Raw genomic sequence first — 13,875 nt, 5'->3', positions numbered from 1 at the left:
TGATGACAAACATTTTCATCTCTCCTTACAAATGTTCTGTTCTAGCGTGGGGGGGGGGAGAAATTTTCCACACCGGGTAACAGCTGACCTTGCTACGCCACTGCATGCTGGGTCTCTTTCTTTGACATGTGTAGCATTGGGTACTGAAATTTGAAAGGGTTGCTAGCCTCTTGTATAATTTGTGGACATCTTTCATATAACTAAACTATTTTCATGGTTGCAGTTTGAAATATATGTTTTAGTCCTCCACCTGTCATTCAAAATATTTTACCAGTGATGCAATATTTAACATGCAAAATGCTTTAAATGCATGGTGCTTTCCAGAAAGCTTGATAACATGGGTATGGCTGCAATCTTATACTCACTTCCAGGTACATAAACTCAGTAGGACTTATTTATGGGTAGATAAATATAAGATTGCACTATATAGAAATCATATTTAAAAGTGGTTGGTGTGCAAATATGCACTTAGTCGGACATTTAGGTGAGTATTTAGGATGTTATTATAAGGGCAGCTGATTGCTCTAGGCAAGTAAATAGCTACTCTCATTTTCAAGACTGCAATTTTGATCTCTAGGCTGGACATTTGCCTGTGCAGTTATAATGCGAAATAGCACATTGCACTAATCAGGCCAAATTTCCACAGAATGTGTGTTAGGGAACAACCACTCATGCAGTTATGTAATGTCCATTTGCTCTATGGAAACATGACTAAAATACCTCCAAGCAGTGTAAAGGGGTGAGGTTTTAATCTCCAGTATATACTTGAACAGCAACACCACCACACAGAAGTTCTTTAATTATGACATACGTTTTATTGACATTGATATTTGCTTCTAGTTTGAACCTTGTTGGCTACTGAAATTAATAAATGGTATTCTGTGACAGCACAGCCTCTCTAGCAAAGATATTGATAACACAGCACTCTCCCATCAAATCCTGCTGAAGCTGATTCCCATAACTGCCAACTGCTTCTCTCTTTGTAGAATTATTCTGAGTGGGAAATGAAATTTTACTACAACAGAATTTAATGGGAAATATTAGCTAATTGTTAGTGCTGGTTTATTTCTAAAGTACTCAACATAAAGACTATAAAACCGTGAATGTAATTGTGACTTCCTATATGGATTCAAGACAAGAAAATTAGAACTCAGCTATAGCCATTTGAATAATCACATCTGATCTGCATTATTTATTAGTTATTACATGCTCAAGTGATTCAAGTTTGTACATTGCCTAATTTCATTTCAAAGCAAACATAATGTACTTTTCAGGCATTTTACATCTTTTTCTTTTGGATTGGATTAACACAATATCTCTATTTCACATATGAAATAGAAGCCAGCTGATTCGCAGTTTAACCAGTACAAGTTTGCCACCCTGAGCATCCCTTAAGATGAGAATACTAGATTTTCCCAAACAGGAGATATGAATTGCCTGGCAGAGCTTGTAGCCAAGAGTAAGTGGACAAAAGGAAACAGAAATTGCACCAGCTTGCTCAAAACATAATTTGATGCTCTGTTTGGATGGGGAGAAGGAGAACTCTTAAGGAAACAAAGATAGGGTCCAAAAATTAAGAGTGCTACCTTCAATGTTAATTGGAGAATGATTGGTTAACTCTGTCTCTGGCATAGTCAATATACAGAGGGGAGAACTGGCATTGTTTGACACCCCTACAACATCCCTTATTCATCCCTTTCTAAGTAGGCCCATTCCCATTTGGAGGACCGTGGATGGATTCATCTCAGAATGGGTTATTCATAACTATTCATGTTCTAAACCAAGGGGTAGCCAATGTGGTTCCTCCAGATAGTATTGGACTACAACTTTCATCATCCCCAATATGACTAATAGTCAGGGTTTATGGGAGCTGTGGTCCAATATTATCTGGAGGGTACTATGTTGGGCTTCCCTTAATCTAAGTGGTAAAAATACTCAGTTTTGGCCTCTCTTAATCACTATTCTACTCTTGGGCCATTCAGTGGTTACTGAATAATTTAGCCCTGTTCTTGCTACTTCCTACTCATAAAAATTATGACCTAGCCCTTTTTGCCTTCATAACTGAAGTATTTTTGGTAACTTTACATTTTGGTTTCTTTTTTCCATTATAATTCACCTTTGTTTTTTTGGGCAAATGTTCTCTGAATGCCAAAGGCATCCATTTAAAACAGTGGCACTGCTCCAGCTGCCCCAATACATTATATGGAGCTGCACTCATGTAGGGGCTTCTTTGCTGTTGCCTGTAGGCACAGGAATGACCTGTGCATGTAACACCATTCCTACCTATGTGCAGAAAGCTTCCCTTCATAGAAGAGAATGGGGAAGTCCCTGTGCACATCAGACTTTTGACATACTCTATATCTCCTTATTTAGTCTTCACTAATGTGATCTAGGTAACTTGTGACTAGAGATACAGGGAAGTTTGTTAAGGATTTAGCTCCCCCCCTCTACTTATTTTTTTGGTCACAGATCAACTTAGGAAGTCTAGAATAAATGTTGATTACCTTCATTTTCTGCCATGAAAAGCTGGTTTGGCTTTATTCATATCACTGTAAAAACTAAACTAAAAGTATTCACACCAGCAGCAAATACATTGATGCCAACAAAAGTAGTTTTAAAAAAATCTTCTTTAAGATGCTAACAAATTTACTTACAAACACCTATATTTATTATTTCATAAATAGGCGCAACAGCTTCCATAAAAAAGATTAAATACAGACACAGTATGAAGAAACAATAATACATAGCTGTATGTAAAGGTTATAATTTAGATGTTTCCAATCTGTTTCAGCATCTAATAAAATATCAAGAAAGCATTTGGCCATTTTATACATAAGAGGACGTAAATGACGTTTACTAACCATTACACATAAAGTGATAAAAAAGCAGTTTTAGGCAGTACAAAATAAATGTGTTTGCTCTTTTCCCAACACTAAACTTTTTTTTTTGTATAACTAATGACAGAAAGCCAATTTCTGTTTAATTAAATTCATTTGGGAATAATTTTCCTTTTTTCTTTCAAAGAGTTTGAAAATATAGAACTATTAGTCAGTTGCTTAAAAATGAAGTAAAAATATGAATGTTTGCCAATTTAACCCCCTTTGTGAAATCAATAAACTGGAATGAGCCAGTTTCAAATTACAATTAGCTACAAAAACATTCACATTTTATACTCTAGGAGAGTGTAACATAGATGCTATTTACAAACTTGCTATGACTGCTACATCAAGCCATTTAAAAAGTCTTTAGTAGTTTCATATAAACACCCATTATGAAAACCAATGGAAAATCCAGGACTTTTATCCAAGACATCTACAGTTGCTAAGGCAGTTACTAGCGCAGCACTTCACAGCAAAAATAAAAACCAACATAAAATCTGAATGGTCCAAGCCTCCTTCCTAAATGAAAGAAGAAAAGCAACGTCCATTTAAAGGATGCTGAAGGAGAAAGAAAAAGAAACAAGGGGGTGGAGGAAGGAGCAAGACTATTTTTCCCCCCAGAGTGAATGACCCACCAGCTTAAATAGTCCTAAGTGCTTAGCAACTTATATTTTCTAAATAAATGCAGAACTGCCTTGACTGCATATAGCAATCTGGGATGAAAAGACTTCCCTGCATTCCTCAGTGGAAAGAAGAGGCGCTTTCCCAAACTGTTCAGGTAAGGTACAAAGCTTTGTCCCTCTGCATGGCCCTGTTCAGAAAGAATTTGGGGGAGGGGGAGAGAAAAGAAAATTACATTTAATGTTGACATTCAAAACCACATGTTAAGCCTTGAGATCAGTGTTTTGATATCTCAAGCAGGCCAGAAGTGTTAGCAAAGTGTGGTGTAGTGGTTAAGAGTGGTAGTCTCGTAATCTGGGGAACCGGGTTCGCGTCTCCGCTCCTCCACATGCAGCTGCTGGGTGACCTTGGGCCCCACTCACCTCGCAGAGTGTTTGTTGTGGGGGAGGAAGGGAAAGGAGAATGTTAGCCGCTTTGAGACTCCTGAAGGGGAGTGAAAGGTGGGATATCAAATCCCCCAGTTTTGGGCCAAAGACAGGCATGCAATTCTAGCCAAGGCTCCAGGGAACACCTCAGCCCAGCAGAGAGTAAGCCTGTGCCCCTTTATAAACCAGCCTGTCTGATTGCCCCTTCCCACCAGAAGTCTTTGAACATAAATGCTCTGGACACAAAGCATCTTTGCTTGGCTGTGCACATGAAAACAGAAAAGCACATGCTCTTTCTAATGCTGGAGAAACTCTGGCCCTCCACATGTTGTTTGGACTATCATCCCCATCACCCCTGACCAATGGCCATCCTGTCTGGGGTTGATGGGAAAAGCACCCTGGTCTGCATTTGGCAGAGAAGAGCGTCCAACAACATCTAGAGGGCTACAGCTTCCCCATCCCTGTATTAGACATGTTTAATATTCTTCCTTAGTTAAGCAAGTTGACCAATATCCCAGAACCCTATCACTTTAGAAGCGATGAGGTACAGAGTCAGGGATGGCTGCTGTGAGGAGGAAAGGGCCATGAACCCCACCAAATTTGTAGATCTTCATTTACAGTGGTACCTCGGGTTACAGACGCTTCAGGTTACAGACTCCGCAAACCCAGAAATAGTACCTCAGGTTAAGAACTTTACTTCAGGATGAGAACAGAAATCGCGTGGTGGTGGCGCGGCAGCAGCGGGAGGCCCCATTAGCTAAAGTGGTATCTCAGGTTAAGAACAGTTTCAGGTTAAGAACGGATCTCCAGAATGAATTACGTTCTTAACCCGAGGTACCACTGTATTGGATAAGGAGTGTGTAGTCTGCGACCACTAGGAGAAGTGCAGAGAGAAGAAACGCCATGGTGCATCTGCAGCAGCACAACTGGGTGCCTTCATCTGCCCCAGCTGCAACAAAACATGTCTCTCTCATATTGGTTTCTACAGCCACTGTAACCTTCCAGCAGGTTGACTTCATTCCCCAAATGTGCACTCCTTCATTGTCTCCCGAGACAGACAGCTGCCAACAAGTATATGGCTATCAAGGTAATATTCTCTTCTGTTTACTGTAAGTGGTTGGACACAATTTTCCATTTCTCTCATTGATTTCAGTGGAGGGCGAGTCTTATTTGCAATTAATTATGTGCAGTACTGCAGCCCTTGTTCTCTGAAATAACAGTCTCCCTAATAGTAAAATGTATTGGTCTGATGTAAAGCAAGCCACTGCTTGTTTATTATTTTTTTCACTAGACATCTGTTAGTAACCAAAGGCATCAGAACCCTGTAATCTGAGCTAGATGATAAATATAAAAATAGATGCCACAATTGTTGCCCAGCTTTTGTCATAAATATTACTCAACACAAGGTGGCATTCACTGGCTGCTCACCCATTACTGCAGTAATCATTATTCCAGTCCACACTCTGTGCTGGGGGATTTCTGCACCCTGAACGAACATACTCCATCGCTTGGGTAACAACTTGCGCAGCTGTAGATGTTGGGTTGATAATATTCTGGTAATCAGGCTGGAGAGTAAAACCCTAAAAAAAGGGGGGGAGAATTCAAAATAAGGTTTGCAGATCGAAGTTAACCTCTTAACTGAAAGTTCTGACAAAGTACCAATGTTGTACTTCTACATTTTCAAACTTGAAAAAAAGAAAGAAAAGGAAATAGAAGGATGCTTGTGCTTTTCCAAAAGGAAAAAAAAACACACCCAATTTTTTTAATTGGTTGAGAAGTAATGCTAGATAACACACTGCAATAGTGTAGAACTCGAAGACAAAGAACAGAGACATTTTAAAGCCATGAAAAACAACTCATTCAACACGGGAAAATAAAAGAAAGGTCTGTGTGTTTCTTACAGCTCGTATTTCAATTCAACCCAAGGATACACTATTAGTTAATTCCAAGAATATGCAACAGAATCTTTTTGAAGGATGCAGGCAGCAGGTGGCTGAGTGTTTTATTAGACTACACCTATTCACAATTATTGTTCTCAAACCCCTTTTATTTGGTTCAGTCACAAAAGGACCATCTGCTCCTTCTTTTATTTGCACTTCTTTCTCAACTACACAAAAATTCAGCTAAGGCTTTTTAACAGTTGTTGGACTAATGTAGCAAAAGCAGCATAAAACCCCAACTTGCTGTTGTTTTCAGCCAAGAGTGAGAATGCCTAAATGCTGTTTGCCAAAATCAGCAGAGTAGATCAGATTTTCAAGAATGGTATGCATTGATTTTCAGTACAGTATTTAGCTTAAATATACAGAGAGCATTGCTGAAAGGTTAGAAGCACTTTTTGTGCAGAAACACTATTATACACCCACCAATTTTGACTAGAAGAGAACAGAGATGAACCTTCCGGTGACATCAGAAGAAGGAGGTACACTAACTAAAATAAAGGTTTCATTTTGCTACGTACAACCTATCTGGTTGAAATGGTACATTTTATGACTCTTGTTTGCATTTGGCAAATACAATAAATGCCTAGTTCAAACCAAGAGGTTAACATATAAATGGAGAGTTGTTAGAACACTCTTGCTTTTTCTTTTGAAATCCCATTATTTAAGTCTGTTTGATGTAGTAGCTAGAGTAGATGGTAGACCAGGGCACTAATTCCCACTGGGTGACCTTGGGTCATTCACTGTCTCTCACCCTAGCCTACCTCATAGGGTGGGTTGTGAGTATAAATTGAGAAAGGGAAGAATTATTTGCAGCACTTTGAGATCCTTGGAGACAAAGTTGAAATATACATGTAATAATAAATATTTAAAAAATAAAGAGGAGTTCATTATTAACAAACTTGGATCCACTTTTCTACCATAAGATGAAATCTAATGTTGCTACCTAAAATATAGGATTGGTGCAGATGTAACTGTGGCTCCTAAGCGATATTCAGAAACCATTGCTGAGAACTAGCACTCCCATTTCACAGATCCTCACTTCCCTTGAGCAAATTCTCTCTTAAATAGTTCACTGGCACTAAAGTCAAAGTAACATTATGGCTATTTATTTATTTAAAATATTTTAGTCCCACCCTTCATCCAATGATCTTAAGGCAGGTTATGGTTCTGTTAAAATCACAGTCAATAAAACAGAAAGTGAAAAGAGCAGATAAAAGCAATGATAAAAGCAGCATAACAGAAAACCTCAAAGAACATCTCATTAAAAGCCGCCATTCTGTCTGACCTGGGTGGCAGTGGCTCTCAAGGGTTTCAGATAGGGAGTCTTTCTCAGCCCTACCTGCAGATGCTGGGAACTGAATCAGGGACCACCTGCATACAAAACAGATGTTCTACCACTGAGCTACGGCCCTTTTCACTGCAGTGCCAGACTAAAATGCCTGAAAGGATTTGTGAAACAGATATATGTTTACATGGCACTGGAATGCTAACAAAATCAGCACCCGTTGTGCTTCCAGGAAGAGGGTATTTCACAACCACCACAGAAAAGGCCCTATCTCATGTCACCACATGGTGTATCTTCCTTTGGTGGGACTCTAATGGTGGCACCTGATAAAGGAGGCTGATAGAGGGAGAAACATGCCTTCACATATTTGGGTTCCAATGCATTTACAGCTCTACATGTTAGCACCAGCAGCTTAAAATCAGCTCAGAAACGTATAGGCAGGCAATAAAGATCTTTCAGTATTGGTGTTACATGGTCCCTTGTGGTTGTCACAGACCACACTCTGCCAGACGTATTCTGCCCTAATTGAAGTTTCCAGGTCATTTTTTAACGATATCCCCATGTAAAACACATTACAGTAATCCAGATGGAAGGTTACCAGAGCATGAGTCACTGTGACTACATTATCTATATTCAGGAAATGCCATAGCTGTTAACCAGATTTTCCATTTGACCAGTCTTTGAGATTGCTATCTGAAGTGGGTCTCAGAAAACTATGTTTCTGAAGTTTTCAGAATACAAATCTGCCTATCTCATAACGCACTAATGTCTTGCAAATTGAATGTAATTTGTCTGAGAAGTCCTCTTGCAATTCAAAATGTAAAATGAGATTCTCCACATACACACAAAAAATGCTTTCCGTTTATGTCTAAACCCTGAGCACTAAGTACTGCTCAGGCAGAGCTAAGCATTGTCTCTAAAGGATTATTTTTTAGGATTTGGGGTGGAAGGCTATGGCCTCAACCAAGGACATGGAAGCTCCTCTAATCCTAATGACCTATAGATACGCCTTCTCTCTCTAGCCTCTATTTTCTCCTTTTAAGCTTATGGTGAGACCAACAGATCCTTGCTGGTCCAGAACCCTGTTTCCCACAACAGTCAAGCAGAGGCCTCTGCACATATACCGTATTTTTTGCTCTATAAGACTCACTTTTTCCCTCCTAAAAAGTAAGGGGAAATGTGTGTGCATCTTATGGAGCAAATGCAGGCTGCGCAGCTATCCCAGAAGCCAGAACAGCAAGAGGGATTGCTGCTTTCACTGCGCAGCGATCCCTCTTGCTGTTCTGGCTTCTGAGATTGAGAATATTTTTTTTCTTGTTTTCCTCCTCCAAAAACTAGGTGCGTCTTGTGGTCTGGTGCGTCTTATAGAGCGAAAAATATGGTAATCTAATTGCAACTCTTGCCTTTCCCCCAAAGCACCAGTACTTCCCCATGATTGCCCATAGTCCAGGAAAAAACACCCTTTGCTCGCTTTGTCTAAAATGTCACTAGTTCACAGGACATGGGCACTAGTGACATTTTAGATAAATGAAATATTTTAGATAAATGAAATAAAACCAAGTGTTCAGGCAGTTAAGGCAAAGCCAACATTATGGGTCAATTGAAACCCCCCTTTTTTTAAAAAAAAAGTTTTAAAATATTCTCCAGTGACCCTATGGAACCAAGTGTATGGAATACTTTGTCCAAGGCTACAAATGAAGTCAAATGGACTAGTAACCTGATCCAATGATTCCTTACTTCAAAATAAATCCCCAATTTCAATTAGAGCTTACACATGCAGAAGATACAGCCTAAATCAGAATACTATGCTGTGCCTGCTTTGTTGACTTGTCTACAAGCTTCTACATGCTCATCTATAAGCTTCAACCCTCAGACAAACAACTGTCTCACTAAATTGTGATTTTAGTATTCTTAAGTCAAAGCATGTACTAAAGCTGACAATGCAAATGGAGCCTATATTTCGTATAGTATAGCTCCTTCAGCTGTCAAGTGTGTGATTTGATGTTTATATTGGAAGTGCTTTGGAACTGTCTAATTTGAGGCTTATATTGGAACTGTCAGCTCTGATTAGTGGCTTTTCTTGAATTTCGACTAATGGCTCTTACTTTCGTTTGTTTTTCCTATGTACAAAAGCAGTCACAGTTATGGATACTGATTGAAAACAACAAGGAACAAAATATGTCATACCATAATTAATAGTTCTTTGAACCTTGGGTTATCAGGATTCCTTATTAATGAAGGCTCCCTTCTCCCCTGTTACAAGCCAACAGAACAGATGTAGGAGCTTCCCACAACCCAGAAAATCATGTTGCTGTTCTAATATTTGCTGAAAAGGTTTAAGCCAAAGCTAACAAAATATAACTGAAGAATTTTAGAATTGCAAAGCTAACAAAAGGCCAAATTTCTTGGCTACTGTTTCAAGCAGTCTATAATATTCACTGGACGCTTGTGCCACTCTGAATGGCTTAAACAGAATTTCATGTAAGGGTTTTGCAAACAACAATGCAATAAAAAAATAACAGAAAATGGATGCTCTGTGGGCTAATGAGACAATGCCAAATGTTTTGCTTTGTAATGCTCAAGATAAAATCAGCAACTGTTTTGCAACATGCCTCGAATTTTAAGTTTCATTTTCTTGCGCCAGATTGAAATAAAAATAGGGGACTTGATAAAGATTAATTTGATGTCAGACGGGACATTTGCTCTTTAATTAGATTTCTGTATCCCTAGCTGGGGTTTTTGTGTGCGACTGTAGCAAGTACTAAAAAGCCTGCAGCAGAACCTAAAGTGCGATCCTCATCTCTACACTTTACCGGGAACTAATTTCATTTCCTGCCTGTCTGGAGAGGTATTTTCAACAGGCATCAATGTTTTTGTCTTCACAACTGATTTATTCATCAATCTCAATGTGATGTTTTTTAAACCTTTAAATTGCATCCAAATCCTAAAGCATCTGTTTATTACACAAGGAAATTGAAAATATGTCTGTGTGATATCATACAAAGATTTTCCCTTAAGGTTATAAGGACAGTTGACAGATATTAATGATTCCCTCTCCCCATGCCTGTTAGCCACATTCAGAAACATGGTACGTGGGGGGAAATGGAGGGCAGGGGAAATAAAGAGTGGTGAAAATGTAGCATGCCCGAGAACTGACGGGATAAAAACAGATCAGAAGAAGTGAAGCTGCAATGTCTGAAAAGGTCACCCATGTGATCACATTGCAACGGAAGTGATAAAAATAAAGAACGTAATTGTAGGCCTTCTATCATGGCAATATAGAAAAACATCAGCTTAGTAGATCGGTACTTCTATCTCTAGTTCAACACAGCCTTCCCCAAGCTGGTGACCTTTGGATGGTTTGGAACTACAAGTTCCCTCATCCCTGACCAAACTGGCTGAGGCTAATGGTGGAAGTTACGGACCAAAACATCCAGAGGTCACCAGCTTGGGGAAGGCTGGTGTGACAGAACAGGAGAGTGAACAGAATACTAGCACTATGAGGATAGAGGTATGTATATGTGGTAGATACCTCTCATGTAATAAATGACAAAAAAAACTGTATGAAAGAAGTCTTTCACAGGACAGGCAGGCAGTTTGGTCTTACTGGGATGGGTGAGAAGGGAGTTGGCTCATAGTCAGATCCATGAACTTCAATATTCTAGGAAGTTAACCAGAGTGCTCGCAAATCTTTGCAAACACACAGTAGACATTCAGTAGGTAGACTTTGGGTTCCCTATACACAACTTTTGTTCTGTTTTATTGAAAACAGCAATGGAATTTCATTGGGTCTGTTGATTCATTTTATGAGTATCTATCACTCATTTTAGGAGTATCTGTGTTACCAAAAACCAGACAGTTACACACATAATGGCAATAATGTTTCTGTTACCAAATTCTCTAGAAGATGTGGGGAAATGGTGTGGTGTTTTGTTTTTTTTAAAGAATTGTAGTGCTTTTTGTTTTCAGTGTGAACACAAAATTCCTGTATAAATGTCTTGTTAGCCTATGAAAATCAAAAGAAATGTGACTAATTTAGCTAGACTTCATTTAGGTTGCATTTTTCTAATGAAGCTCATGATTTAGAAGGTAATATCTGACAGGTGACCTGTGAGAAACTTCTGAGAGGGGCAATGAATCTAAGTGAATGAGCAGCATAATGGGTTCATTATAACATACATAAGTTAAAGCACATTGGGGGAAAATAATTGGGGGAACCTTCATATATTGAGAATCTAAATTAACTGACACCGCTTAGGAAAAAGCTCTGGTCACTTGAGTGCACACTAAATGAAAACATCTGAATAATGCCTAGCACTGAGGGTGGGGTCACAAAAGTCCACAAACAAGATGCTGCAATTTAAATTGAAGGTATGCCTTTTAATGTTAAAATTGATTTTAATTGATGGTATGTCTTTTAATGTTAAAAAAAAAGTATCTCAGAAAGAAAAGACTTAAGAGAATATCAAGTGAAAATAATGGAGTTCTTTCATTTTGGGGCCAAGGAACAAGTACTTTGATATTTTAGTTGAAATAACACAATGTAGAATAAGGCCCATCTGAACTCTACTATGCATTTCCCCCTGACTTGGTGCTTTCCAGAAGTTTTGAATTTCAGCTGCCACCAGCCCCAGCTTGCACAGCCAATGGTCAGAGATATGGGAGTTGTAAGCTTAGGGGAAGATTCCTCTTAAGTGTTGTTGATGAATAAAAAGAATAAAACACAGTACTGGAATTCAGAATGATTAATGGTATGAATTATGGCTCTAATTGCCACAACTTTTCTCTCCTTTGTTTGCATAAGTTCTAATAGCATTCACATACACACCAGAAATGGACAGGGGAAGCAAGAGCGCAGAACCTCCTGGCACCTCCCTACTTCTAACTTGTTGCTATCATAAAGGAAGTAGCATGGTTGTGGGGCATCAGGACTTTGGTACATGCATTGCATGCAGAAAGTCCCAGGTTCTGTTCTTGGCATCTCTAGCTGAGGGTCTGGAAAGGCACTGCTAGTCACAGTGAGCAATACTTGGGTAGACAAACCAATGGTCTGACTCAGGCTAAGGCAGCTTCCTGTGTTCAACAAGGCTACAAAGTGGCCACAAGCTTGGAAGAAGATAGGTTCACATACAATAACCAGCTAAGCTTCTGCCTTGCTCATGCTAGCCTGCAAGTTGTCTACACGTGTGTGACTTTTTATATGGTTAGAGAACAGGAACCACCTGGTTTTCCTCCATAGGGAGAAGCAGATTTCTGGGGATCATAACTCACAGCTGCAATATGAAACCTGGAACTCTGAGCCAATGCAAAAATGGGAAGTAACACAAATATTAATGCATCATCAGAGATTAAAAACATATGTAGGACTTACTTGTTGCATTGTAGGTGAATGCAAAGCAGACTGGACCTGCATTGGTAGCTGGTTCCCAATGGACTGCTGCATTGTAAGTGGCTGGTGTTGTTGTATACTGAGGTGCGGGTGAAGAGGAGGACTCATCTGAAGGGATGGAGGTGGAGACACAGCCATATTGGCTATGGAAACAGTCACTGGCATTTGGCTGTTAGGCTTAGGTGCTATATTCCTAGGAATATTGGGATGTATGGCTGTTATGTGAGGATTCATTCCTCCTTGTTGGTGGTAATGGGAACTTAGATACAATGCCGAATGAGGCTGTGTAGATCCATGGAATACTGACTGCTTTGTGTTCATCATCTGAGGTTGCTGGGATACCTTAACATCCACAGGTTCGTTGTAGCTCTGTTCAGAAAAAAAATAAAACAAAAACACCAGATAATACTTAAAGGCTGTTAGTACTGTTAGCATTATAGCCAAAGTGAATGAATGCATGACATGGTTACGAATGTACAAAGGGCCCTGCTGAATCAGAGCAAAGGGCCGTCTAGTCCAGCATTCTGTTCTCACAGAGGCTAAGCAGATGCTTATGTAAAGACTAAAGCAGGGCGGCATGACTGCAACAAGCTCTTAGTTTCTTCTGCTCGCCCAAATATAAAATAATAAAAGACACAGCAATGGAAACCTAAAGGCAAGTCAAAACAAGAAGTTGTACATGACCTTGAAAACAAGAGCCTGGAATTAGACAAACATTTTCCTGTCATGAATATGTCCAGCTATGTAACATACCACTTACCGACTTGCATGATGTAGTTACTACCTCTGAGAAGGCATGCAAATGCATCCTTAATATTTTCTCTCTCTCCTTGACCCCATTGTTTTCCTCCTACTATCTCTTGCCTCTGCGTTCACTTTCATTCTCATTGAGTTGAAGTCTTTGGGCTCACCCACATTTCCGCTTGTGCCAAGCCTAGAAAGCACAGGTCCAAGCACTTTTCTGCTTGAGCCACACTTTCTAGACATGGGTCCGAGCAGTTTCCCCCTCTCAAACCCCCTCTTTAGCGATAGATCGGAACAAATGTCAATCTTGGGAAAACTGGAATTGCTGTTTGCTCTGACTGATCACTAAAGAACAGTTTTCCCTGGGAGAAAGCAGTGGGATAAGAGGAGGCATGGCCGAGTCCTTACTGTTGTTTCTACTTTCTATGGCTGTTTTGCATAGGAATCCTTGCTCATTCCAGATGGCCAATTAAGAGGTATTGAGTGGTAGATGGAAATGAGAGAAAGGGTGGGACAAGAGAAGATGAAGTGCCTAGGTGAGCATCTCTTCCAAAGTATGGCCAAGGACACTGAGAAAGGAGGGGCACATGGC

General features: G+C 39.7%; 1 protein-coding gene across 2 annotated transcripts in view; it reads right to left on the bottom strand.

The window, feature by feature from the left end:
- Positions 1-792: 792 nt before the first annotated feature.
- TOX (thymocyte selection associated high mobility group box) overlaps positions 793-13,875 on the bottom strand; it is a 195,336-nt gene continuing 182,253 nt past the window's right edge. For both annotated transcript variants that reach the window (XM_053396071.1, XM_053396072.1), the window contains 3 exons: positions 12,522-12,908; positions 5,354-5,505; positions 793-3,690 (listed from right to left, as the gene is read on the bottom strand). In XM_053396071.1, coding sequence (XP_053252046.1) covers positions 3,654-3,690; positions 5,354-5,505; positions 12,522-12,908 — 576 coding nt within the window. In that variant the 3' untranslated portion in view covers positions 793-3,653. The remainder of the gene's footprint in view (positions 3,691-5,353; positions 5,506-12,521; positions 12,909-13,875) is intronic.

This window comes from Podarcis raffonei, chromosome 7, assembly GCF_027172205.1.
Source record: "Podarcis raffonei isolate rPodRaf1 chromosome 7, rPodRaf1.pri, whole genome shotgun sequence".
Classification (NCBI taxonomy): domain Eukaryota; kingdom Metazoa; phylum Chordata; class Lepidosauria; order Squamata; family Lacertidae; genus Podarcis; species Podarcis raffonei.
The sequence above is the reverse complement of the archived record's forward strand: the minus strand, read 5'-3'. Positions and strand labels throughout refer to the sequence as shown.